At 44.5% G+C, this 27271-nt stretch overlaps 1 protein-coding gene across 2 annotated transcripts in view; it reads right to left on the reverse strand.

Moving 5' to 3' along the window:
• LOC143981065 (uncharacterized) overlaps window positions 1-27271 on the reverse strand; it is a 201200-nt gene that overhangs the window by 157768 nt on the left and 16161 nt on the right. For both annotated transcript variants that reach the window (XM_077479051.1, XM_077479052.1), the window contains exon 3: window positions 24920-27132. In XM_077479051.1, coding sequence (XP_077335177.1) covers window positions 24920-27132 — 2213 coding nt within the window. The remainder of the gene's footprint in view (window positions 1-24919; window positions 27133-27271) is intronic.

Consider the following 27271-nt stretch of genomic DNA (forward strand, 5'->3'; position numbering starts at 1 on the left):
CACTGCTCGCCACCGAAGGGGGTGAACGGCCATTGGTTATGGCTGTTTACCACGTGATTGGCCGTGATGAAGTCACGGCCAATCACAGATGGTCACACCCCAACTGTGCACGGCGCATGCACGCGCACGTCGGTGGCGGCGTGTTCCCGGGAACACTGCTCGTCACCGACGCTGGTAAACAGCCATTGGCCGGCTGTTTACCCACGTGATCGGTTGTGATCACTAAAATGTAAACAAACCGCGGTAACGAGATGTTACCGGGTTCTCCTCACACACCGATCGTGTGTGAGGAGGATATTGCGGTAACCTCTCGTTACTGCCTACAGTACACATCAAGCACACCGATTGCCCCCCCCAAAAAAGAGGACTTGTCACCACCCCTCATAGTACCTGTCAATCACAGTCCATCAGAGTACCTGTCACAGTCCATTAGAGTATTTGAATACCTGTCCCGGCCCATCAGAGTACCCGAGTACCTGTCCTGGCCCATCAGAGTACCCGTGTACCTGTCCCGGCCCATCAGAGTACCCGAGTACCTGTCCCGGCCCATCAGAGTGCCCGAGTACCTGTCCCGGCCCATCAGAGTGCCCGAGTACCTGTCCCGGCCCATCAGAGTGCCCAAGTACCTGTCCCGGCCCATCAGAGTGCCCGAGTACCTGTCCCGGCCCATCAGAGTACCCGAGTACCTGTCCCGGCCCATCAGAGTACCCGAGTATCTGTCACGGTCCATCAGAGTACCCGAGTATCTGTCACGGTCCATCAGAGTACCCGAGTACCTGTCACAGCCCATCAAAGTACCCAAGTACCTGTCACAGCCCATCAAAGTACCCGAGTACCTGTCACGGTTCATCCGAGTACCCGAGTACCTGTCCCAGCCCATCTGAGTACCCGAGTACCTGTCCCAGCCCATCTGAGTACCCGAGTACCTGTCCCAGCCCATCTGAGTACCCAAGTACCTGTCCCAGCCCATCTGAGTACCCGAGTACCTGTCACAGTCCATCTGAGTACCCAAGTACCTGTCCCAGCCCATCTGAGTACCCGAGTACCTGTCACAGTCCATCTGAGTACCCAAGTACCTGTCACTGTCCATCTGAGTACCCGAGTACCTGTCACAGTTCATCTTAGTACCCGAGTACCTGTCACAGTCCATATGAATACCTGTCACCGCCCTTCAGAGTACCCAAATACCAGTCACCAAGCCATCAGAGTACCTGTCACCAGGCCATCAGAGTACCCGAGTACCTGTCACCAGGCCATCAGAGTACCAGAGTACCTATCTCCAGCCCATCAGAGTACCCGAGTACCTATTTGCAGCCCATGTCTCATAGAATATACGTTGGGGTGTTTGCGTTCCAAAATGGGGTCATTTTGTGGGTAATTTCACTGTCCTGGTGGTCCAGGACCTTCAAAAGTGTGATGGGTAGGAATGAAATGAGATGTGTCATTTATGCTCCTAGAATGCCTGAACGTACTACTTCAATGTTCGGCCTCTTTATGTGGCCAGGCTGTGTAAAAGTCCTACACATGTGGTATCGCCATACTCGGGAAGAGTAGCAGAATGTATTTTGGGGTGTAATTTTTGCTATACACATGCTGTGTGTTAGAAATATCTTATAAATTGACAATTTTGTGTAAAAAAAATGCGTTTGAATTTTTTCCCACATATTCCAAAAACTTCTGGAGAAAAATTAACTAGGGATGCACCGAAATTTCGGCCGCCGAAACATATCGTCCGAAAATGGGGTTTTCGGCAAATTGCCGAAAGGAAAATCTTGCAGATAATGGGGCCGAAAATGGGGGCGGGGCCGAAAATGGGGGCGAGGCCTTGCGGGGCTCCGCCCCCTGGTGCCGCCCATTGCATGGGTGTTTTCCTGGCTCGTCCCCAGTCCTCCGTCCTCCCTCCTCCTTTCCTCTCGCCCGACAGTGCGGTGATCTTTGTTACTGCAGCCGCCCAGGCAATTCAATGCACGGCTCCGTGACACACGGAGATCACCGCACAGATCCGGGCATGGGTGAGGCTGCATTTAGACACTGGCAAGCTGCATGAGGGGGAAAGAGTGTGCCCAGGGCAAGCATTGCAGAGTTTTGTCCGCAGCTAAATTAAGTTTTTTGTGCCCACAGTGCTGCTGCATCCAAAAGTCATTTGTTTGCCTCTGAAACTATCTACCTCTGGCCAATTGTGTGAATGGTGCCATGCTATATAAACCAAGTCACAGGACAAAGGCTGTACTCACTTTATTAACCATATAAAAAAATAATAATCTTGATTTTGACCCAGCTAGGTTTTTATCGCCATCTGATAGAATGGGGAAGGGTTAAGTTATTGCTAGTAGAGGTAACGATATGAGCATTCCCAATAGAAGTCTGTTGGAACGGAACCAGGTAGCTTGCTTGGGGCCAGCTCACACCAGATGCAGTTCCGTGTGCTTTTTTTTTTTTGCACAAAATGCATGCACAGTGTTTTCCGCACCGGAAACTGACTGCATGGTGTGAACTAAAGCCATTGGAATACATGGAAAACACTGTGCATGTATTTTTATCAGGCAGGCTGCATCGGAGGGAACTGGTGAGGCTGCTTTGATCTCCTGTACCATGCCTGCAGTCTCTGACCAGCTCCTGTACCATGTCCCCAGTCTCTGACCATCTCCTGTACCATGCCTGCAGTCTCTGGCCATCTCCTGTACCATGCCTGCAGTCTCTGACCATCTCCTGTACCATGCCTGCAGTCTCTGACCATCTCTTGTACCATGCCTGCAGTCTCTGACCATCTCCTGTACCATGCCTGCAGTCCCTGACCATCTCCTGTACCATGCCTGCAGTCCCTGACCATCTCCTGTACCATGCCTGCAGTCCCTGACCATCTCCTGTACCATGCCTGCAGTCCCTGACCATCTCCTGTACCATGCCTGCCGTCTCTGACCATCTCCTGTACCATGCCTGCAGTCTCTGACCATCTCCTGTACCATGCCTGCAGTCTCTGACCATCTGCTGTATGAAAATATTTTTTTAAAAACAGTCATTTTCGGTATCGGTGCTGTTTCGGTATCGGTTTCGGCCTAGTGTATTTTTCATTTTCGGTATCGGTTTCAGCACCAAAAAACCCATTCGGTGCACCCCTAAAATTAACCGTTCAAAAGACTCATTATGCCTCACAGATTATACGTTGGGGCATTTGCTTTCCAAAATGGGGTCATTTTATGGGAAATTCCATTTTCCTGGTACTCCAGGGCCTTCAAAAGTGTAATAGGTGGTTGAGAAATGAGATGCGTCATTTTTGCTCGTAGAACGTCTGAAGGTACTACATCAATGTTGGTGCTCTGTATGTGGCCAGGCTGTGTAAAAGTCTCACACATGTGGTATTGCCATACTCGGGAAGAGTAGCAGAATGTATTTTGGGGTGTAATTTGTTGTATGCATATTCTGTGTGAGAAATAACCTGATATGACAATTTTGTAAAAAAAAAAAAAAATAATAATAAAAAAAAATCTTCATTTTGCAAAGAATTGTGGGAAAAAATGACAACTTAAAAAAAACTCACCATGCTACTTACTTAATACCTTAGAATGTCTACTTTGTAAAAAGGGGTCATTTGGGGGGTATTTGTACTTTCCCGACTTGTTAGTGTCTCAAGAAATGAGATACACCTGATGTACTGAAGGCATGATCAGATGTGATCAATTTTCAGCGATTGGCACCATAGTTTGTAGACTCTATAACTTTCACAAAAACCAAATAATATATACTAATGTGGGTTATTTTTTTACTAAAGATAGGTAGCAGTATAAATTTTGGCCAAAATTTATGAAGAAAAATTAATAATTAGCAAAAATGTATGACAGAAACAAAGAAAAAGGCATTTTTTTCACAAAATTTACGTTTTATTTTATTTATAGCACAAAAAATAAAAAACCCACTAATGATTAAATACCACTAAAAGAAAGCTCTATTTGTGTGAAAAAAAGGACGCAAGTTTCATATGGGTAGTGTTGGATGACTGAGTAATTGTCATTCAAACTGTGAGAGCGCTGAAAGCTGAAAATTGGTCTGGTCAGGAAGGGTGTGTAAGTGCACTGTATTGAGGTGGTTAATATGGTCCCCACAAAGGTTTACAAAGTGTCGGCGTGGACCATAGGATGAGTATCTGGATTGAAAACTGGCTACAGGGATGGGTCCAAAAGGGTGGTGTTAAATAGCCAGTACTCAGAATGGTTCGGTGTGGTAAGTGGGGTCCCCCAAGGCCCTTCCCTTGGACAAATTCTGTTTAATTTATTCATAAACGATATAGAGGATGGGATAAACAGCTCAAAGTATTTGCGGATGATACAAAGCTAAGCAGGGCAATAAACTCAGCGCAAGATGTGCAAACCTTACAAGACCTAAATAAAATAACGGGGTGGGCAACTACATGGCAAATGAGGTTTAAAACGTAAAGCAATGCATTTGGATACTAGGGGGAGAGCCTCTGGGGGAATCTAGGATTGAAAAAGACCGGGGGGGGGGGGGGTGTCCTAGTAGATGAGAAGCTGCTGCAAGCAAAATCAACAGAATATTGGCATGCATTAAAAAGGGGATTCACTTGAGAAATAAAACAACCATTCTGCCACTCTACAAGAATCTGGTCCGACCGCATCTTGAGTTTGCCATTCAGTTCTGGGCACCAGTCCTGGAGGGCTGGACCTGGAGAGAGTCCAGAGAATGGCAACAAAGCTAATAAAGGAACTAGAGTATCTTCACTATGGGGAAAGATTACAAACAGTGAATTTATGCCCTCTGGAGAGAAGACGCTTGAGAGGGGATATGATGGCATAATACAAATACCGTACTGGTGACCTTGCATAGGAAAAAAAAGTTTCAGTGTAAATGAATTTAAAAAGGCATACAAACATTCACCGAAATTGGAAGAGAAGCTGTTTAACCTTAAACTGCGTAAAGGGTTCTTTAATGTCAAAGTGGTAGGGATGTGGAATTCTCTTCCACAAGCAGTGGTATCAGCAGAGAGCATCGATAGTTTAAAAAAACTGTTAGATGGGCACCTTAATGATCACAACGTGCAGGGTTATCCAATGTACTATTGACATAAACACAAGCACACACACACACACACCAAGGTTTAAACTGGATGGACTGGAGTCTTTTTTCAACCTTACCAACTATGTACAATGCTTGAAAAAGTATTCATACCCCTTGACTTTGACTGAGCCATTCTAAACACATGAATATGCTTTGACCTAAACGATTCCATTTTAGCTCTGGCTGTATGTTTAGGACCATTGTCCTGCTGGAAGGTGAACCCCCGCCTCAGTCTCAAGTCTTTTGCAGACTCTAACCAGTTTTCTTCTAAGACTGTCTTGTATTTGGCTCCATCCATCTTCCCATGAATTCTGACCATCTTTCCTGTCCCTGCTGAAAAAAAACATCCCCACATCATGATGCTGCCACCGCCATGTTTCACGGTGGACACGGTGTGTTCAGCGTGATGTGCAGTGTTCATTTTCTGCCACACATCGCATTTTGCTTTTAGGACAAAACTTTCAATTTTGGTCTTCTAACCTTCTTCCACATGTTTGTTGTGCCCCCCACCTGGCTTCTCGCAAATTGCAAATGGGATTTCTATGGCTTTATTCTTGCCACTCTTCCATAAAGGCCAGATTTGTGGAGTGCACGGCTAATAGTTGTCCTGTGGACAGATTCTCCCACCTGAGCTGTGGATCTCTGCAGCTCCTCCAGATTTACCATGGGCCTCTTGGCTGCTTCTCTAATTAATGCTCTCCTTACCCAGCTTGGCAGTTTAGGTTGACAGCCTTGTCTTGGTTGGATTGCAGTTGTGCCATACTATGTGGGATGTCTCATAGCAATGGCAACTGAAGGGGGGGGGCAGAATCAAGGGAACAGGAGGCCAGAGGACTCATACTGCAGCCTGCAGTGTATGCTGTGCCCAAAGGTAATATCCTCATGACCTTTAATATCGATTTGATAAAATCAGATAAACGTCTGCACTAAAGATCAAGTTGCTGTCTTACAGATCCGAGCCATAGAGGCCTGATGATGCAACACCCAAGAGGCACTAATCGCCCTAGATGAGTGTGCTCTTAACATGAGAAGGAAGAATTTTCTTCAAGCTGAAGCTTGATCAATCATTTGACAAACCCACTTGGAAAATAGTCGATCTTGACGCTGCCTGTCCATAACTTGGACCTTCTGGCAATACAAACAAAACCTGTGTTTTGCAAACCTGAGCAGTCACCTTTAAATAGATTCTGATCGCTCTTACTACATCAAGAGACTGTAGTGCTTTCTCTTCCCCAGATTAAGGCTTCTGGGGAGAAAGGAAAAATAATAATCTTGGTTTAAATGAAAACCTGTTACCACTTTTGGCAAGAATTCAGGATGAGGACATCAAACCACCTCATCCTTATGCATGATGAAACATGGCTCTTATAAGACAGAGCTGTTAGTTCTGATACTCTAGCAGAAGAAATGACAAGCAAAAAAGATTATCAAGAGAATTTCTCGTAAGGTTCAAACGGCTGATTCAGCAAAGCCGAAAAGACCCATTTTAAATCCTAAGGATTTATAGGTGCCTTGATAGGGGGATAAACGGTGTTACCCCCTGAATAAGCTACGCACCAAGAGTGGAAAGCAAGAGGCCATAGGAAAAGACATTGACACGGCCTGGATTTGGCTCTTGATAAAAGTTAAGGCCAGCTTAATTTCAGATCCCATATGCAGGAATCCTGCCTATTGACATACTTTCTGGGGTGCCAACCCCTGGATCCATACCAATAAACCTATGCCTTCCAGATTCTATAGTAAGTGATTCTGGAAGCCAGCTTCCTGGCATTAGTCAAAGTAGACACTACTGAAGGAGATCACCTACAATCTTTTATAGAGTGGGATTCAACAGTCAAACCTGATAAGCTCCTTGTCCGTAAAGTAGGATGGAATACCAGACCTTGTGCAAGAAGGTCTGGCTATAATGGCAGAGTCCAAAGGACTTCTACTGTCCTCTTTATGATCTCGATAAATTAAGATCTTCTGGGACCCGGCTGGGGCCACCAGAATCACCTCCTTCTGTTCCTGCTTAATCCTGCGGAGAAGGCGCGGAAGTAGCAGAGCTGGAGGAAATGCATAGATCAGTGAAAACTGATCCCCTGGGAAGACTAATGCGTCTGTGTCGCCTGCTAGCGGACCCCTTGCTCAACATAAAGTTGTCGACCTTATTAATGAATCTGGACGCAAATAGGTCCATATCCAGAGTACCCCATCTGACATATTGCTAGGAAGATGCTAGGAATAATTGTTGGCATCTCAAGTAGTACGCCTGAAATATTAAAATTGGCGATAGGCAAGGAGTGTTGTGTTCTGCCAAAGCTAGAACATTATTCACTTCTTTTTTGGGCTGCATGACTTCTCGTGCCTCACCTGGAGATCGATGTAAGCCACCGCCGTGGCTCTGTCAGACTGAATCCTGTCAGGACAGTCCTGTAATCTGACCGCCAAGATTCTATGCCCATGTGTACTGCCTGAAACTTCCAAAGTTGATAGGCAAGGTCCTCTAACCTGGACCATCTCAGCTGGACAGAATCTTCTTCCAGGGCTGCTCCCCAGCCTAGAAGGCTGGCATCTGTTAACACCTTGCAAGATAAAGATTTTCCCTCCTGCAGGATAACAACCATCAATTTAGGCTCTGACCTATGTTGGGAGCCAAGCGTATTGGAAACAAACAAGGCCCGAATCCTCTTTATTCCAGACCGACAGGATGGTGTCTTGAAGCAGTATTTGAATAAAACTGCGAGTAAGGGACAGCCCTGAAGGAGGCCACCATTTCCCCTAAAGATCTCCTGCAGCCGAATGAAGGAATTTTCCTTTATCCTGATAAGTTGCATTAGTCCTACAATGGAACGGATTCATGTCTGGGGTAAGAATAACTTCTTTCTGTATGGTATCTATAATCAGCCCCCAAGTAACCTCCTTTATGGTTTTAAGGAGAATCTTCATAGGCTGAGAATCCAACCTAGATATTTCAGTTATCTACAGCTGAGATCAGACTCTGGTTTTATACCTGAGACTGAGCGATCTATAAAAAGTAGATCTTCTAATAGGCTAGGACCGTTGTGCCTTGAGCCCTTAACCTGGCTAAAGGAGGTGCCAGAATCTTTCTGAACACTCGTGGTGCTGTGGCTAAGCCAAATGGCAGTGCCACGATTGAAAAAATAATTTTATATTTCAAACAGCAGAAATTTCTGGCAAGCGGGAAACTTTGGCACATGGAGATATGCAACTCCCCTCCTTGCAGGATGGACACAGCCGATTGAATTATGAAAAGATCGGATGTTCAAGTGCCAATTCAGATCTCCGAGATCTAGAATGGGTCTTACCGCTCTGTTTGGCTCTGGGACCTTAAAAGGTTTGAGCGAAAAACCTCGTTCCACTAAGGGAATCTCTGATATCACCGACTGGGATAAGAGCTGATCCAGAGGCCAGAAAGAGAGACTTATCTTTTTTTTGAGACGGACACTCTTGCATAAATCCTGTCGCATCAGCAGCCCCAAGGACCCCACAGGCAGCACCCAAACAGGACCCAAACCCTCAGATCGAAAGCCGACTGGGCCATCTGGGCTCTTGAAACTCTAGATGTAACCTAGAGAAGAAAAATCGCAGAAATCCCTCTGCTCTTAACATTGTTCCTGCCAGACTTTGAGAATCACAGGACATTTCCCTTCACCTAAACAAGCAGGGGTGCTCCTTCATGAGAAGGCCTTAGCATTCTGCTTTATGGGCTTTCTGTCCCCAAGATCCTGGTGCTGCGCCTGGGAACTAAGGCATAGGAGAGGCTGCACGATTAAAGAACTATCTGAACCTCCTTTAACTGGTAAAGACAGCTTTACCCCTTTTGGGTGTACTTATCCATTCTAAATAGTCGTACCCCAGGAAGGGACACAGACTGGCTAAGGTTTTTCACCTGGTGCTTCGGCTGATTAATATTTTAGTCACGGACCTCAAAAAATGCATTAGTCCAAGTATAAGCCATAGGGCTTAAACGATCGATTCCTTCATAGCATCTGTGAGACACAGTGCGTCAAATACACCAGCCCCTTGCTGGGCCTGCTGATCAGTGTCAGGGCTGGCTTAGCCCTTCCTTCTCTGGGCTGGCTGCTCAGCTGTCAGCTAATTGCCAGCTCTCATCTCTCTCCACAGTTACCAGCTGTTCCTGATCATGCTCGTCTGACCTGCCTACATAAAGCTGTCCAGCTCAGTTCACTTCTGCCTTCGCCTTGGTCACATCACAAGAAACCATCTCCTGCAGTTCTGTTTAAAGATTGGCTTGCAGACATCCCTTCTGCCTCCTTATCCTGCTTGCTGTTGCTCTACTTGGATCCCTGCCTACTGGCCTGGCTGACTATCCGATCTGGTTACTGGACTCTGGCTATGCTCTGACTACGCTTTTTCTATTTACCTTTTTATTTTTATTAACAAACAAGTGTGATTTAATTGCACTTCTGTCTCCGTCTGATTCATGGTTTCTGACAGTAGGTGAAGGATTTTGTTTCCAGATTGGAACGGAACCAGGTAGCTTGCTTGGGGCCAGCTCACACCAGATGCAGTTCCGTGTGCTTTTTTTTTTGCACAAAATGCATGCACAGTGTTTTCCGCACCGGAAACTGACTGCATGGTGTGAACTAAAGCCATTGGAATACATGGAAAACACTGTGCATGTATTTTTATCAGGCAGGCTGCATCGGAGGGAACTGGTGAGGCTGCTTTGATCTCCTGTACCATGCCTGCAGTCTCTGACCAGCTCCTGTACCATGTCCCCAGTCTCTGACCATCTCCTGTACCATGCCTGCAGTCTCTGGCCATCTCCTGTACCATGCCTGCAGTCTCTGACCATCTCCTGTACCATGCCTGCAGTCTCTGACCATCTCTTGTACCATGCCTGCAGTCTCTGACCATCTCCTGTACCATGCCTGCAGTCCCTGACCATCTCCTGTACCATGCCTGCAGTCCCTGACCATCTCCTGTACCATGCCTGCACTCCCTGACCATCTCCTGTACCATGCCTGCCGTCTCTGACCATCTCCTGTACCATGCCTGCAGTCTCTGACCATCTCCTGTACCATGCCTGCAGTCTCTGACCATCTGCTGTATGAAAATATTTTTTTAAAAACAGTCATTTTCGGTATCGGTGCTGTTTCGGTATCGGTTTCGGCCTAGTGTATTTTTCATTTTCGGTATCGGTTTCAGCACCAAAAAACCCATTCGGTGCACCCCTAAAATTAACCGTTCAAAAGACTCATTATGCCTCACAGATTATACGTTGGGGCATTTGCTTTCCAAAATGGGGTCATTTTATGGGAAATTCCATTTTCCTGGTACTCCAGGGCCTTCAAAAGTGTAATAGGTGGTTGAGAAATGAGATGCGTCATTTTTGCTCGTAGAACGTCTGAAGGTACTACATCAATGTTGGTGCTCTGTATGTGGCCAGGCTGTGTAAAAGTCTCACACATGTGGTATTGCCATACTCGGGAAGAGTAGCAGAATGTATTTTGGGGTGTAATTTGTTGTATGCATATGCTATGTGTGAGAAATAACCTGATATGACAATTTTGTAAAAAAAAAAAAAAAAATAATAATAAAAAAAAATCTTCATTTTGCAAAGAATTGTGGGAAAAAATGACAACTTAAAAAAAACTCACCATGCTACTTACTTAATACCTTAGAATGTCTACTTTGTAAAAAGGGGTCATTTGGGGGGTATTTGTACTTTCCCGACTTGTTAGTGTCTCAAGAAATGAGATACACCTGATGTACTGAAGGCATGATCAGATGTGATCAATTTTCAGCGATTGGCACCATAGTTTGTAGACTCTATAACTTTCACAAAAACCAAATAATATATACTAATGTGGGTTATTTTTTTACTAAAGATAGGTAGCAGTATAAATTTTGGCCAAAATTTATGAAGAAAAATTAATAATTAGCAAAAATGTATGACAGAAACAAAGAAAAAGGCATTTTTTTCACAAAATTTACGTTTTATTTTATTTATAGCACAAAAAATAAAAAACCCACTAATGATTAAATACCACTAAAAGAAAGCTCTATTTGTGTGAAAAAAAGGACGCAAGTTTCATATGGGTAGTGTTGGATGACTGAGTAATTGTCATTCAAACTGTGAGAGCGCTGAAAGCTGAAAATTGGTCTGGTCAGGAAGGGTGTGTAAGTGCACTGTATTGAGGTGGTTAATATGGTCCCCACAAAGGTTTACAAAGTGTCGGCGTGGACCATAGGATGAGTATCTGGATTGAAAACTGGCTACAGGGATGGGTCCAAAAGGGTGGTGTTAAATAGCCAGTACTCAGAATGGTTCGGTGTGGTAAGTGGGGTCCCCCAAGGCCCTTCCCTTGGACAAATTCTGTTTAATTTATTCATAAACGATATAGAGGATGGGATAAACAGCTCAAAGTATTTGCGGATGATACAAAGCTAAGCAGGGCAATAAACTCAGCGCAAGATGTGCAAACCTTACAAGACCTAAATAAAATAACGGGGTGGGCAACTACATGGCAAATGAGGTTTAAAACGTAAAGCAATGCATTTGGATACTAGGGGGAGAGCCTCTGGGGGAATCTAGGATTGAAAAAGACCGGGGGGGGGGGGGGGTGTCCTAGTAGATGAGAAGCTGCTGCAAGCAAAATCAACAGAATATTGGCATGCATTAAAAAGGGGATTCACTTGAGAAATAAAACAACCATTCTGCCACTCTACAAGAATCTGGTCCGACCGCATCTTGAGTTTGCCATTCAGTTCTGGGCACCAGTCCTGGAGGGCTGGACCTGGAGAGAGTCCAGAGAATGGCAACAAAGCTAATAAAGGAACTAGAGTATCTTCACTATGGGGAAAGATTACAAACAGTGAATTTATGCCCTCTGGAGAGAAGACGCTTGAGAGGGGATATGATGGCATAATACAAATACCGTACTGGTGACCTTGCATAGGAAAAAAAAGTTTCAGTGTAAATGAATTTAAAAAGGCATACAAACATTCACCGAAATTGGAAGAGAAGCTGTTTAACCTTAAACTGCGTAAAGGGTTCTTTAATGTCAAAGTGGTAGGGATGTGGAATTCTCTTCCACAAGCAGTGGTATCAGCAGAGAGCATCGATAGTTTAAAAAAACTGTTAGATGGGCACCTTAATGATCACAACGTGCAGGGTTATCCAATGTACTATTGACATAAACACAAGCACACACACACACCAAGGTTTAAACTGGATGGACTGGAGTCTTTTTTCAACCTTACCAACTATGTACAATGCTTGAAAAAGTATTCATACCCCTTGACTTTGACTGAGCCATTCTAAACACATGAATATGCTTTGACCTAAACGATTCCATTTTAGCTCTGGCTGTATGTTTAGGACCATTGTCCTGCTGGAAGGTGAACCCCCGCCTCAGTCTCAAGTCTTTTGCAGACTCTAACCAGTTTTCTTCTAAGACTGTCTTGTATTTGGCTCCATCCATCTTCCCATGAATTCTGACCATCTTTCCTGTCCCTGCTGAAAAAAAACATCCCCACATCATGATGCTGCCACCGCCATGTTTCACGGTGGACACGGTGTGTTCAGCGTGATGTGCAGTGTTCATTTTCTGCCACACATCGCATTTTGCTTTTAGGACAAAACTTTCAATTTTGGTCTTCTAACCTTCTTCCACATGTTTGTTGTGCCCCCCACCTGGCTTCTCGCAAATTGCAAATGGGATTTCTATGGCTTTATTCTTGCCACTCTTCCATAAAGGCCAGATTTGTGGAGTGCACGGCTAATAGTTGTCCTGTGGACAGATTCTCCCACCTGAGCTGTGGATCTCTGCAGCTCCTCCAGATTTACCATGGGCCTCTTGGCTGCTTCTCTAATTAATGCTCTCCTTACCCAGCTTGGCAGTTTAGGTTGACAGCCTTGTCTTGGTTGGATTGCAGTTGTGCCATACTATGTGGGATGTCTCATAGCAATGGCAACTGAAGGGGGGGGGCAGAATCAAGGGAACAGGAGGCCAGAGGACTCATACTGCAGCCTGCAGTGTATGCTGTGCCCAAAGGTAATATCCTCATGACCTTTAATATCGATTTGATAAAATCAGATAAACGTCTGCACTAAAGATCAAGTTGCTGTCTTACAGATCCGAGCCATAGAGGCCTGATGATGCAACACCCAAGAGGCACTAATCGCCCTAGATGAGTGTGCTCTTAACATGAGAAGGAAGAATTTTCTTCAAGCTGAAGCTTGATCAATCATTTGACAAACCCACTTGGAAAATAGTCGATCTTGACGCTGCCTGTCCATAACTTGGACCTTCTGGCAATACAAACAAAACCTGTGTTTTGCAAACCTGAGCAGTCACCTTTAAATAGATTCTGATCGCTCTTACTACATCAAGAGACTGTAGTGCTTTCTCTTCCCCAGATTAAGGCTTCTGGGGAGAAAGGAAAAATAATAATCTTGGTTTAAATGAAAACCTGTTACCACTTTTGGCAAGAATTCAGGATGAGGACATCAAACCACCTCATCCTTATGCATGATGAAACATGGCTCTTATAAGACAGAGCTGTTAGTTCTGATACTCTAGCAGAAGAAATGACAAGCAAAAAAGATTATCAAGAGAATTTCTCGTAAGGTTCAAACGGCTGATTCAGCAAAGCCGAAAAGACCCATTTTAAATCCTAAGGATTTATAGGTGCCTTGATAGGGGGATAAACGGTGTTACCCCCTGAATAAGCTACGCACCAAGAGTGGAAAGCAAGAGGCCATAGGAAAAGACATTGACACGGCCTGGATTTGGCTCTTGATAAAAGTTAAGGCCAGCTTAATTTCAGATCCCATATGCAGGAATCCTGCCTATTGACATACTTTCTGGGGTGCCAACCCCTGGATCCATACCAATAAACCTATGCCTTCCAGATTCTATAGTAAGTGATTCTGGAAGCCAGCTTCCTGGCATTAGTCAAAGTAGACACTACTGAAGGAGATCACCTACAATCTTTTATAGAGTGGGATTCAACAGTCAAACCTGATAAGCTCCTTGTCCGTAAAGTAGGATGGAATACCAGACCTTGTGCAAGAAGGTCTGGCTATAATGGCAGAGTCCAAAGGACTTCTACTGTCCTCTTTATGATCTCGATAAATTAAGATCTTCTGGGACCCGGCTGGGGCCACCAGAATCACCTCCTTCTGTTCCTGCTTAATCCTGCGGAGAAGGCGCGGAAGTAGCAGAGCTGGAGGAAATGCATAGATCAGTGAAAACTGATCCCCTGGGAGGACTAATGCGTCTGTGTCGCCTGCTAGCGGACCCCTTGCTCAACATAAAGTTGTCGACCTTATTAATGAATCTGGACGCAAATAGGTCCATATCCAGAGTACCCCATCTGACATATTGCTAGGAAGATGCTAGGAATAATTGTTGGCATCTCAAGTAGTACGCCTGAAATATTAAAATTGGCGATAGGCAAGGAGTGTTGTGTTCTGCCAAAGCTAGAACATTATTCACTTCTTTTTTGGGCTGCATGACTTCTCGTGCCTCACCTGGAGATCGATGTAAGCCACCGCCGTGGCTCTGTCAGACTGAATCCTGTCAGGACAGTCCTGTAATCTGACCGCCAAGATTCTATGCCCATGTGTACTGCCTGAAACTTCCAAAGTTGATAGGCAAGGTCCTCTAACCTGGACCATCTCAGCTGGACAGAATCTTCTTCCAGGGCTGCTCCCCAGCCTAGAAGGCTGGCATCTGTTAACACCTTGCAAGATAAAGATTTTCCCTCCTGCAGGATAACAACCATCAATTTAGGCTCTGACCTATGTTGGGAGCCAAGCGTATTGGAAACAAACAAGGCCCGAATCCTCTTTATTCCAGACCGACAGGATGGTGTCTTGAAGCAGTATTTGAATAAAACTGCGAGTAAGGGACAGCCCTGAAGGAGGCCACCATTTCCCCTAAAGATCTCCTGCAGCCGAATGAAGGAATTTTCCTTTATCCTGATAAGTTGCATTAGTCCTACAATGGAACGGATTCATGTCTGGGGTAAGAATAACTTCTTTCTGTATGGTATCTATAATCAGCCCCCAAGTAACCTCCTTTATGGTTTTAAGGAGAATCTTCATAGGCTGAGAATCCAACCTAGATATTTCAGTTATCTACAGCTGAGATCAGACTCTGGTTTTATACCTGAGACTGAGCGATCTATAAAAAGTAGATCTTCTAATAGGCTAGGACCGTTGTGCCTTGAGCCCTTAACCTGGCTAAAGGAGGTGCCAGAATCTTTCTGAACACTCGTGGTGCTGTGGCTAAGCCAAATGGCAGTGCCACGATTGAAAAAATAATTTTATATTTCAAACAGCAGAAATTTCTGGCAAGCGGGAAACTTTGGCACATGGAGATATGCAACTCCCCTCCTTGCAGGATGGACACAGCCGATTGAATTATGAAAAGATCGGATGTTCAAGTGCCAATTCAGATCTCCGAGATCTAGAATGGGTCTTACCGCTCTGTTTGGCTCTGGGACCTTAAAAGGTTTGAGCGAAAAACCTCGTTCCACTAAGGGAATCTCTGATATCACCGACTGGGATAAGAGCTGATCCAGAGGCCAGAAAGAGAGACTTATCTTTTTTTTGAGACGGACACTCTTGCATAAATCCTGTCGCATCAGCAGCCCCAAGGACCCCACAGGCAGCACCCAAACAGGACCCAAACCCTCAGATCGAAAGCCGACTGGGCCATCTGGGCTCTTGAAACTCTAGATGTAACCTAGAGAAGAAAAATCGCAGAAATCCCTCTGCTCTTAACATTGTTCCTGCCAGACTTTGAGAATCACAGGACATTTCCCTTCACCTAAACAAGCAGGGGTGCTCCTTCATGAGAAGGCCTTAGCATTCTGCTTTATGGGCTTTCTGTCCCCAAGATCCTGGTGCTGCCCCTGGGAACTAAGGCATAGGAGAGGCTGCACGATTAAAGAACTATCTGAACCTCCTTTAACTGGTAAAGACAGCTTTACCCCTTTTGGGTGTACTTATCCATTCTAAATAGTCGTACCCCAGGAAGGGACACAGACTGGCTAAGGTTTTTCACCTGGTGCTTCGGCTGATTAATATTTTAGTCACGGACCTCAAAAAATGCATTAGTCCAAGTATAAGCCATAGGGCTTAAACGATCGATTCCTTCATAGCATCTGTGAGACACAGTGCGTCAAATACACCAGCCCCTTGCTGGGCCTGCTGATCAGTGTCAGGGCTGGCTTAGCCCTTCCTTCTCTGGGCTGGCTGCTCAGCTGTCAGCTAATTGCCAGCTCTCATCTCTCTCCACAGTTACCAGCTGTTCCTGATCATGCTCGTCTGACCTGCCTACATAAAGCTGTCCAGCTCAGTTCACTTCTGCCTTCGCCTTGGTCACATCACAAGAAACCATCTCCTGCAGTTCTGTTTAAAGATTGGCTTGCGGACATCCCTTCTGCCTCCTTATCCTGCTTGCTGTTGCTCTACTTGGATCCCTGCCTACTGGCCTGGCTGACTATCCGATCTGGTTACTGGACTCTGGCTATGCTCTGACTACGCTTTTTCTATTTACCTTTTTATTTTTATTAACAAACAAGTGTGATTTAATTGCACTTCTGTCTCCGTCTGATTCATGGTTTCTGACAGTAGGTGAAGGATTTTGTTTCCAGATTGGATGAGCAAGATCACCGCATGGATCAGTTTGCCATGGCATTACAAACGCTCCTAGAATCCTCCACAGTGGCTGCACCAGTGCAGCTTGAGTCGCAGGCCGTCCCCACTGCTGCGGCAGTCTCTGTGCAGGCACCCGCTTCGAGTATTACCTCTATAAAAGGAGGTATGTCTGGTTCTGCGCCGCTTCCTCATCGATTTGGGGGTGATCCAGTTCAATACAAAGGGTTTCTCAATCAGGTTGAGAAATACTTCCAGAAGCTGCCCCAGGCATTTCCCACGGAAAGAAACAAAGTAGGTTTTGTGATATCTTTGCTTTCTGAGAGAGCCTTGGCCTGGGCTAACCCTCTATGGGAGATGCAAAAACCTGTTGTCTTGAGTTACTTCACGCGTCTCTCTGCGGATGAGAGAGCCTTTAGGAGGAGGGAGAAATTTTGCCTTTATTGTGGCCAGGCAGGTCACTTTTTGAATTCTTGTCCTACCCGTCCAGGCAACGCCCGAACCTTGAGGTCCTGTCATGGACAGACCTTAGGTGGCGTTGTTTCGTCCCCAGTTATCCAGAAGGATAAGCCCCTGGTTTTGATCACTCTTTCTTGGGCTGAGTCGTCCATCGAGATACAGGCTCTACTCGACTCTGGGGCTGCAGGCCTGTTCATTGATGCTGCATTTGTTTTGCAACACTCGATTCCACTGCAGCTGCATGACACTCCACTTGCCGGAAGACCTTGATGGGAGACCTTTACAGCCGCCTGCCCATGTGACTCATGAGATGGTTCCGTTGACCATGGCCATAGGGGCTCTTCACCATGAGATAATCCAATTTCAAGTTATTTCCTCACCCAGGTTTCCTCTGGTTATTTGTTATCCTTGGTTACAGAGGCTCAACTCCTCTTTTGATTGGCTCCATGCTGAGGTTCTCTCCTGGTCACCACAATGCAGTGAGACATGCTTCCTGAAGGTATCCAAGGTCCTGTGCACCTCTTCACTCCCCTCCCTGCCGGAGGAGTACCGCGATTTTAGCGATGTCTTTGATAAAGGTTAAGCCGGTAGTTTGTCTCCACACTGGTCTTGATTGCACAGTTGACCTTCAACCTGGTGCCATACCTCCTCGTGGCCATGTTTACCCTTTGTCGGTGTTGGAGGATAAGGCCATGGAGGAGTATGTTGCTGACGTACTTTCTCAAGGTTTCATCTGCAAATCCTCGTCTCCTGCTGGTGCTGGTTTCTTCTTTGTGAAGAAGAAGAGCGGTGAACTGAGACCTTGTATAGATTATAGGGGTCTCAATCGTGTCACGATTAAGAATGCCTACCCGATTCCATTGATTACAGAGTTATTTGACCGCCTCAAGGGAGCAACGGTTTTCACAAAGCTTGACTTGAGAGGGGCATACATACAATCTCATGCGCATTAAGGAGGGCAACGAGTGGAAAACTGCGTTTACCAGCTATTTATAATGGCCTGTTCTGGTATTAATGCCTTTTGACCTTTGTAATGCTCCGGCAGTTTTCCAGGAATTTATTAACGATGTCCTCTGAGATTTGTTGCAGTTGTGTGGTGGTTTATCTTAATGATGGCCTCATATTTTTCAAGTCCCTGGAGATCCACCACACAGATATCGGTCGTGTGCTTCAGAAACTAAGAGAGAACAATCTCTATTGTAAACTGGAGAAGTGAGAGTTCCATTGTGAACAGGTTACATTCCTGGGCTATGTCATTTCCACTGCTGGTTTTTCAATGGACCCAGAGAAACTTTCGGCAATCCTACAGTGGCCTCGACTCTTGGGTTTACGTCCTCTGCAGCGTTTCCTGGGTTTTGCCAACTACTATCGGAAGTTTATTCGTAACTTCTCGTCTCTGGTCAAGCCCCTGACTGATATGACCAGAAAGGACAGTAACCCACAGAGTTGGTCTCTGGAGTCCATTAAGGCCTTTGAGACTCTCAAGGCTGCCTTTGTTTCTGCTCCTGTGCTGGCACATCCTGATCCTACGTTGCCTTTTATCCTAGAAGTTGATGCTTCTGAGACTGGAGTTGCCGCCCTTCTGTCTCAACGTCCTAACTCAGAGCGCTATGCATCCGTGTGGCTACTTTTCCAAGAAATTGTCACCTGCTGAGTGCAATTATGAGATTGGTGACAGAGAGCTGTTGGCGATCATTTTAGCCCTGAAAGAATGGAGACATCTCCTTGAAGGTACCACTGTGCCCGTTCTTATTCTTACTGACCACAAGAATCTTACATTCTTGTCCGAGGCTAAGCGTCTCTCTCCCAGAAGGGCGCGATGGGCTCTTTTCTTGTTGAGCTTTAATTACATTGTCTCATTCTTACCTGGTACTAAGAATGTAAGGGTTGATGCCTTGTCACAACAATTTTCCTCCACTTCCAAGTCGGAGTCTGTTCCTATGATTCCTCCTGATCGAAACTTGGCTACGGTTCTCACCAGTCTTACTTCTCCTTTGGGTGACAAAATTCTTGCTGCTCAGGTCCATGCTCCTCCTGATAAACCTTGTGACCGCTGCTTTGTCCCAGAGAGTCTCCGTACTGCTGTGCTCCAGACTTACCATTCTCCCAAGGCAGCTGGCCATCCTGGGAAGAATCAACTCATTTGGGCCATTTCCCAATTCTGGTGGCCTAGTCTATGGGCTGATGTTACTTCCTTTGTAGCTGCCTGTCCCGTGTGTGCTCAGAGTAAGACTCCATGACACCTTCCAGTGGGCCTCCTACAACCCATACCCAATGGAGAGAGGCCCTGGACTCACCTGTCAATGGATTTCATTGTGGAGTTGCCCAACTCCCAAGGCAATACTGTTATCCTTATGGTGGTTGACCGGTTCTCAAAGATGTGTCATTGTATTCCACTTAAGAAGTTGCCTAACTCTAAGGAACTGGCTGCCAGTTTTGCTTGCAAGATCTTTTGCTTACATGGGCTACCCAAGGTGATTGTCACGGACAGGGGCAGTCAGTTTGTCTCCCTGTTCTGGCGAGCCTTTTGTGCACAGTTGGGAATCCAGCTTGCGTTCTTTTCTGCGTATCACCCACAGTCTAATGGGGCCGCAGAACGAGCCAATCAGTCCTTGGAGCAATTCCTACGTTGCTATATTTCTGACTACCATAACAACTGGTCAGACCTATTACCTTGGGCAGAGTTTGTTCACAACAGTGCCTTGAATTCTGCCTCCCGATTGTCTCCATTTATGACAAAATTATGGTTTCCAACCTTCCATGTTGCCCGACTTGTTTGTTCTGCAGAGTATTCCTGCATTAGAGGAGCATCTCCGTGGTCTTCGTTCCACTTGGGTACAAGTCCAGAAGTTTGCGTTATGCTAAGGATAGTTAGATTGTGAAGTCCCAGTTTCTCTTGGATATACCCCTTTTAATCTAGGAAGTTCACGATTTCTCCCCCCCCCCCCCCCCGCCCCCCCAGATCCACTGAAGCATCAACAGCTGTACAGTTAGATGCAGAAACTAGCAAAAATTTTACTAGTATGCACTTGGTAAGACAGGATCTGTAGCATCTTCTCCAGGAAATTATTAGTCAGCCAAAATGGGAAGACCAATTTCCAAGCAAGGTGTTCCCATGGAGGCATGAGAATCCACGCTGTACAGTACAGTGTACTTGCGGCAGGGACCCAGGGTCCCCTGCTGAAAATCCAAGGAGGCATGGGATCCCTCTAGCATGGATATTCACTCACCATGTAAAATCTGAGAACAACCCCACTGTACAAAGTTACTGGCCTATGGACAGTGAGTATCCAAGGCAATGTCCTTCTGAAGTACCACACAGACAAGACCAATATGCTCAGCAGTGTCTTGCAACAACTATCCCTGTCGCGGAGGAGGCATCCACTCCTTCCTGGAGGTGAAAGTACTGCAAAATCTATATGGTAAAGAAATCAGGAGTGAGATACTTAGACAAGGCTGGGTCCCAAAATATGGAGAGAATTATAGTATTTGTTCAAAAAAATCAGGTAGTAGTCTCAGAAAGAGATTGTGGTACTACATTGAGGTGAATTGCCTGGGGGGGGGGGGGGGTTGGAGACTACCCTAGACGCCTGAAGCTGGTGAAGCATCGACTAAGGAGAGCTGATAAAAGGGGAGACCATCCACAGTTTTCCCCTCCACTCTAGGATTATATCCTTGCATGCCAACAAGGGGGCCATATGTGTGGACCTTTTATGAGTTGGGTCATCTCACCCTCCCATCACAGGTAGTCAACACTGGAGCCTAGCAAGGCTTGGGCTAGTCAGATCTTAAAAAGGTAGTTAGGCTCTTCGGGAAGGTACTGATTACCAGTCTTCATAAAGCTAACTCTCTTTACAGGAGGGGACCTGAGGATCCTACAATGGAGATGCCAGGAAAGGACAAGGGACTGAACCGGAGAGTCAATATTTCAGAGACAACAGTGGTGCCTAAGCAACACCGAGGATTCAGATCATTGACTAAATAGAGGACAGCTACCTAGTCAGAGAGGTCCCAACTATGACACAGACTGATAGATTAGGGGTCACGGTCAACATAGAACAGAGGGTATAATCAGCCTGTTCAAACTGTTCAAACTGGGATTTTAAGAGGGATTTTACGCCCATCAGTAGAATCTGTAAAAGGAAAGTACACCTTCCAGCTGACTAATGCTGTTTAAATATGGTACACCAGTTGATTTACTGTGGAAACAGTCAACATCTTAACAAATGTCCTCTTGAAGGGGGAACATTTTTGGTACAGGCTCAGGTGGGGGCACAAGGCCCCGTGGGTTGATTCCAATCTACAAAAGAAGAATTTCTTGAATTGTGGGTATAAAGGGGAAGGACTGTAGCAGCTCTAAAAGACTCTAGAGTGGAGACAGCAGGCGGTAATAGGAGACTGCAGGGTCCCAAAAACAGTCTCTTCAGTGATAGCCTGGTGAGACTCTCAGTTCGCTTGGAGGATAGTGAGTTAGTAGCCCCAGAACTACTAGCAGAGTATGGCCTGAGGTCATCCATAGTAGCAGAACTGTGCCCTGTGTGTCTCTGTGTAGACAGGTTGCAGCACAGTTGCCCAAAGTGGGAGGCAAAGCCTCTGTAGTCACATAACCCAAGGCAGCTGGTGCCGATGAGGGTCAGGTTGTCAGAGGTAACAAGGTCCCTGTAGGTGGACAGTGGCAACAATCCAGAGACTGGCGTTCCATGAGGTGCTTGCAAGCAGAAGCAGCAGGGATGTGGTGCTTTCTTAAAACTAGATGGGAGAAGTGAGGGGCATGCACACCAGACACGCCACACAGAGGGTGACCTCAGCCCCCCAGCATTAACCCTTACTGAAGTTAAACTGACAGCAGTAGGAAACTTGAATTGCATGCAGGGGTACACACATTCGTGAGGTAGCTCTATTCTGTAGCACGATTGGCCTTACACACAGAGTGAGTCTTCACAAATAGGGTGACATCTGGGGCTGTGCCACAACTCTGGACGCAGAAAGTGATCCATGGCTAACCTACCCAGTACACTCAGGTCTAGAAAGAAACACAATGCAAAGCCCAGTCCAAAGGTCACATTTCAGGCTACCTCTGTCTAGTCCGGTGGGTTCAGGGTACAGCCACCAAAGCTAGGCTGCGGAAATGCAGAGACCAACTCAAGCAATAAAAGTCAATAGAAGAGAAATTACAAAGACAAAAAAGGCTTGCAATGAATTCCAACCTTCTAGGCCACTAGCAAAAAACTGAGACATGCTTAGTAGATGAGGGGTTATACTAGTTTGCATTTTTTTCTGTTTGCCAATGCCTGGTCCTCCTGTAAGCAACAGTAACCCACATTTATCTGAATTTCCATGTTCCTCAGTAGACAAAAAAAAGATTTGTCTACACTAAATGGTAAAATCTTATTGGTTAATAGGTTACCACATCCCACCACCTTCTGCTCTGCCTTTTTTGAATACGATCCTATTTTGAAGAAGTAGAAAGTTAAAAAAAAAACATTTCTTTAAAAGTTCAATTACAGCTAAAATATCACTCTGCACGCGGAACGGTTAGCTACAAGTCACAACTGTATTATCATTTATTTGAAGATAACCTACCATGTCAGAAATATGTGAGCTGCCATTGCTAACTAACTTTTTGTTTTACAAGCTGAAAGCAGTCAAGCTATTATTCACCTAAACTTTAACAGGCAGCAAATTTTTTCTGGCTAAGGCAAGTCGTGAAGTTAGAAGACGATGATGCACACTTTGCAAATTTTCTTAAAGTACACTTAAAATAAACAAAACAGGGACAATACTTGGCCCTTTTTAGCACAATGACAAACAAATGTATTAGTTAGGTCTCATATAAGGTTCTGGAGGTTGGCATAATGATACTTCTCAATCTTGAGACCAGATCAATAGCTTTATTTTCCTATAGTCACCAATTAAGGCTGTAATTTTCCATATATATATATATATATATATATATATATATATATATATATATATATATATATATATATATATATATATATTATTAAGAAAAACCCTGTCGAGCCTTGTAGAACATAGCCGTTAATCATAGCAATTTGTTCTTGTGCAGTGCAGAAGAGCTCAGCAGACATGACAAACACCCACCTAAAGTCATTTTTTGAAAACACTCAAGCATTTTGGGCTCATCCACACGTGTGTTATGTGTGTGTGTAATGGAGTAAATGCTCATTAAAAAGGATATATTTACCTTTAGAAACATGTGCAACCTTCTTTTTAGTGTGGAAAATGTAACATGTTCCAACTGCTGCAGCAGCTGCTGATCCCCCCTCCCTGTGACAGCAGTACGGGGGGGGGGGGGGGTTCCCCATACTGGCTGTCACTTTTTGACAGAAAACTGCCACATCATTCATTCACAAAGCTGTGTGTGAGTTAACCACAAGCCCTGCCATCCTTTGTGGCTGTCGGCTTGTAGTTCTCAATGAGCTGTGGAGCACCATGGTAGTTCATTGATACTTCCTGTTAGTGTATCTGCCTACCCATATGGGATGTACAGACACAGATACAATGAGAGGGCTGCAGGAGACCTGCATGGCACCAGCGATCTGCTGATCACTGGTGCAATGCTTTACAGGCTTCAAAATAAATAAATAAATGCACTTTTTTTTACCTGCAACTTGCGAATCTGTGAACTTATACCCTAAACGCGTCTATAGCATTTATGAAGGGTTTATGACATGGTTTTGCTGCGTTAATGAAGCGTTAAATAAAAAAATTCTTCATGAATGCTTGATAAATGCCCATGAAAGTTTTTCTTTTCTAGTGGGAAGTCCTTAAAGGGGAAGTGATGTAGAGAAAATGATCTACTTTGAAGTGTGGTTAGGTTGTAGTGTGAGAGCGGACATTTTTGTGACTTCTCTGCAAGATGGATTTGACCTCTGACACTTGGCTTGGTCCCCCTCATCTTTACTGACACAAAAAGCTTTGTCACTGGCAATAATGCTCAAGGCCTCAGCTCCTGCCTGGCACTGTCAGTATTGCTGGATGGCTTCCTTTTGCCCGCACACAGAAGTATATGGTGTTACCACACAACTGCTCTGTAGTAACAAGAAATTGCTAGAGCTGCTCTGTCCTAGTTTATTATTTCCCAGTGCATTCTGGAACACAGGAGCCTCCACTGCCTCTCCCACAATGCCCAGCTAACATGTCATAAATGCTATAGGTGCCATTAAATTGCCGTTACAAAGCATTACCAATGAAATCAATGGAGGCAGCTGACAAGCATCAATGCCTCAGTAACATGCTCTCTAATTTTTAACATAATACAACGCTACTGCTCAGCAACTGTGTGGTGCCCATTGTAATAATCATGGAAGGCACCGAAGGGCAGTTATGAGACTTTAAAAATACTGAATAAATGTTGCATAAACACAGGGTATTGACGCATGCATGAACAAGCCCTTTGAGATTTGATGCTGTAAAATGTCAAAAGGAACATGTGCTAGAGCAACTAACTGTTTGATACAGCAATCCTGCCATATGCTATATGAATATATAGAATATGGTGTCCTGATTGGACAGATAAAAAGCTTTCCCTGAAATGTATATCCAATGCATCACAGAAGCCTGAGGCATGCTACAAGAGAAGACAACTTTTAACTGGCTGTGAAATAAAAATCAGAGGACAATAGGACTTACTGTACCATTAACTGCATATTTCGCCTGGTTAGAAGTTGTGTAAAAAGGAAACTTAATGATGTGGTTTAAAGGCTACAATTATTTCATAAATACCTTTATCATTTTTAGATCTTTATCGACACCTGTTAGATTTAACTGTTGATTTGTCAGAAATCTGTTTACACCATCATGTTGCTCTGAGCAGTCATTTTCCTTTCCAAAATCCGCTCCATCACCCGGATAAAAGCTATCCGTTTCTTCAGAGGGTATCCTAGATTCAAGACAAAGTACATGTGGTTCCCTATGTCCGCCAAATATAGGACATGGTGAATCTGAGGAGTTTTCAGCCTTAGAGTCTGACAAAATAGTTTCTGAATTATTAACTGTACTACTATCAAGCAATTTTGATTCATCAACCTCTGTAACTGGCCCCGATACGTTCTGCTGGGTTACATCTGAGGCAAGGCTTGAGCTTTGGTCAGCCTCAGCTTCAGTTATGTCAGTATTTTCACTAACTGGTGCTTCTACTGTTTCTTTCTCATGTGCTAAGGGTTGTTCAGGTATGTCCTTTAATAATTCAGAAAAACTGGATTCTGAGTACAATGATGTACTGATATCTTCTACAGCTTCAACATCTTCTGAAGCAATGCCAGATCCTAGATCTTCAGGCCCATCCTCATGTTTTATCGGTTGACTGCTCTGAGCTTTCATTTGTACTTCCTGAGGCTTTCGTTCCTTATTTTGAACATTTCCATGTTTAGGTTTACATTCACTATGACAGGAGGCATCTTCCTTTTGCTTGCTTTTATTTCCTCTTGACAGACAATCGGGACTTGGTTCCGAGAGAATTGTGGCTAGCTCATGTTTGTCTATCTTAGAACTTTTACTCATTAAATCATTTTGCAGAGATTCCAAGAGACCCAATTCCATAGAGCAGATATTACTGCTGTCATCAGAGTCTATATCAGAAGGTGTTTTGCTGCCTTCTTCTAACATGTCTCCAGCATGTTCTAGCTCAGGCTCTTCCAGAACCATATCCAAAACTGGAGGTATATTACGCAACAACTTGTAAGAGTCTGAACGTGTCATTTCTTTATTAATGTGCACATCTAGCATTTCTTCTTCTCCTTCTTCCTTGATGTCAACAAGCTGTTGCTTGCGTAGGTGCATTTCAAGCAAGTGTAAAACATCAGGGTCCAGTTTATCTGAAACGTACTGATGTCTTTCTTTTCTGTGATCGAGCCCTTCTTTTGAGCAGCTGTAATGAAAAGAATTGTCTATGCTATCCTCTTCACTACTTTCTTCCTTCTCAGAAAGGTCTTCCTCTTCCACAAACTCTAGCTCATGTAAAACGGTCTGTAATCCTCCACATTTTAGCGATCGATGCTCCTTTTTCCGCTTGCTTCTTTTAGTACTATTGTTTTTTGGTAAACATAGCCCAAAGCGTTTGGTCTGAAAATCAAGAGAATTTTTAGAGCCGTCTTCACTCTCACACATATTATGTGCTAGTACATCACATTGCTCCATGCTAGAAGTTTCTATTTGTTTGGTAGCAGGAACGACATTGTTTTCCGTATGAATGGTTTTATCACAGCCTTGTGGTTTATGATTTAAGTTTTCTCTTGTCGACACTATGTTATGTTTTGTGACTTCATCCAGCAAGTCTCTCTTGAACATGTCAGAATCGGACACAGCAGTTTCTTTGAAATAATTTTTTTCCAAGTGTTCTTTATCTTTTAGCTGATCACCTAAAATAGACTCCGTTACATAGGATTCCTCTTCATTCTCTGAATTTTCCTGAAGTTTTGACAAATTCACTTTACATGGAAAGTGTGTATCTTTGTCTAACTCTTCATTCTGCAGCTCTCCTTGAAATATTTCATTGCTCTCTGAAATATCTTTACTAATGTTGTTTTTTAAGGTGTAATTGGATAAAGCTTGTTTTGATTGCACATTACACAGTTCTCTCCCATCTTGTATTTTGTCTTTATCTGTAGTCTGACATGAGTCACTCAGGTGATTAAGCGTCTCTTTATTTTCTGTGCTGTTCCGGTCTTTAGATGATGTAAGAAATGATTCTTTTGGATTGTCTGCAGCTGATATTTGATCGCCAACTGTGGTAAAATCCCCTGAAGATACAATTCTTTGGTTGGTAAAATAGTCTTGTTCTGATACCTCTTTGTTGTTGTTCAGAAGGTCTTCTGATTTTACACTCTCCTCCAGTTGGAAATGGTCACTTGCCACAGCTTTTGCCAGAGCTCCTGTATGGGCTAAATGACACCCATTTACAATATCTAGAAGAATGCCATTCCCAGGTCGATTATGATCTAGAATACAGGAAAAAAAAGAAAATTGAGCTGATTTTTTTTTTTGTGTGTCTCATTAACAAAATTTAATTACTTTATTTTTCCACTGTTTTTCATGGTGGCATTCTTCTAATACAAAGTTTAAGCTTTAGAAGTTGTT

Source organism: Lithobates pipiens, unplaced genomic scaffold, assembly GCF_037356315.1.
Source record: "Lithobates pipiens isolate NorthernLeopardFrog02 unplaced genomic scaffold, aLitPip1_a1.2 Scaffold_1, whole genome shotgun sequence".
NCBI lineage: Eukaryota > Metazoa > Chordata > Amphibia > Anura > Ranidae > Lithobates > Lithobates pipiens.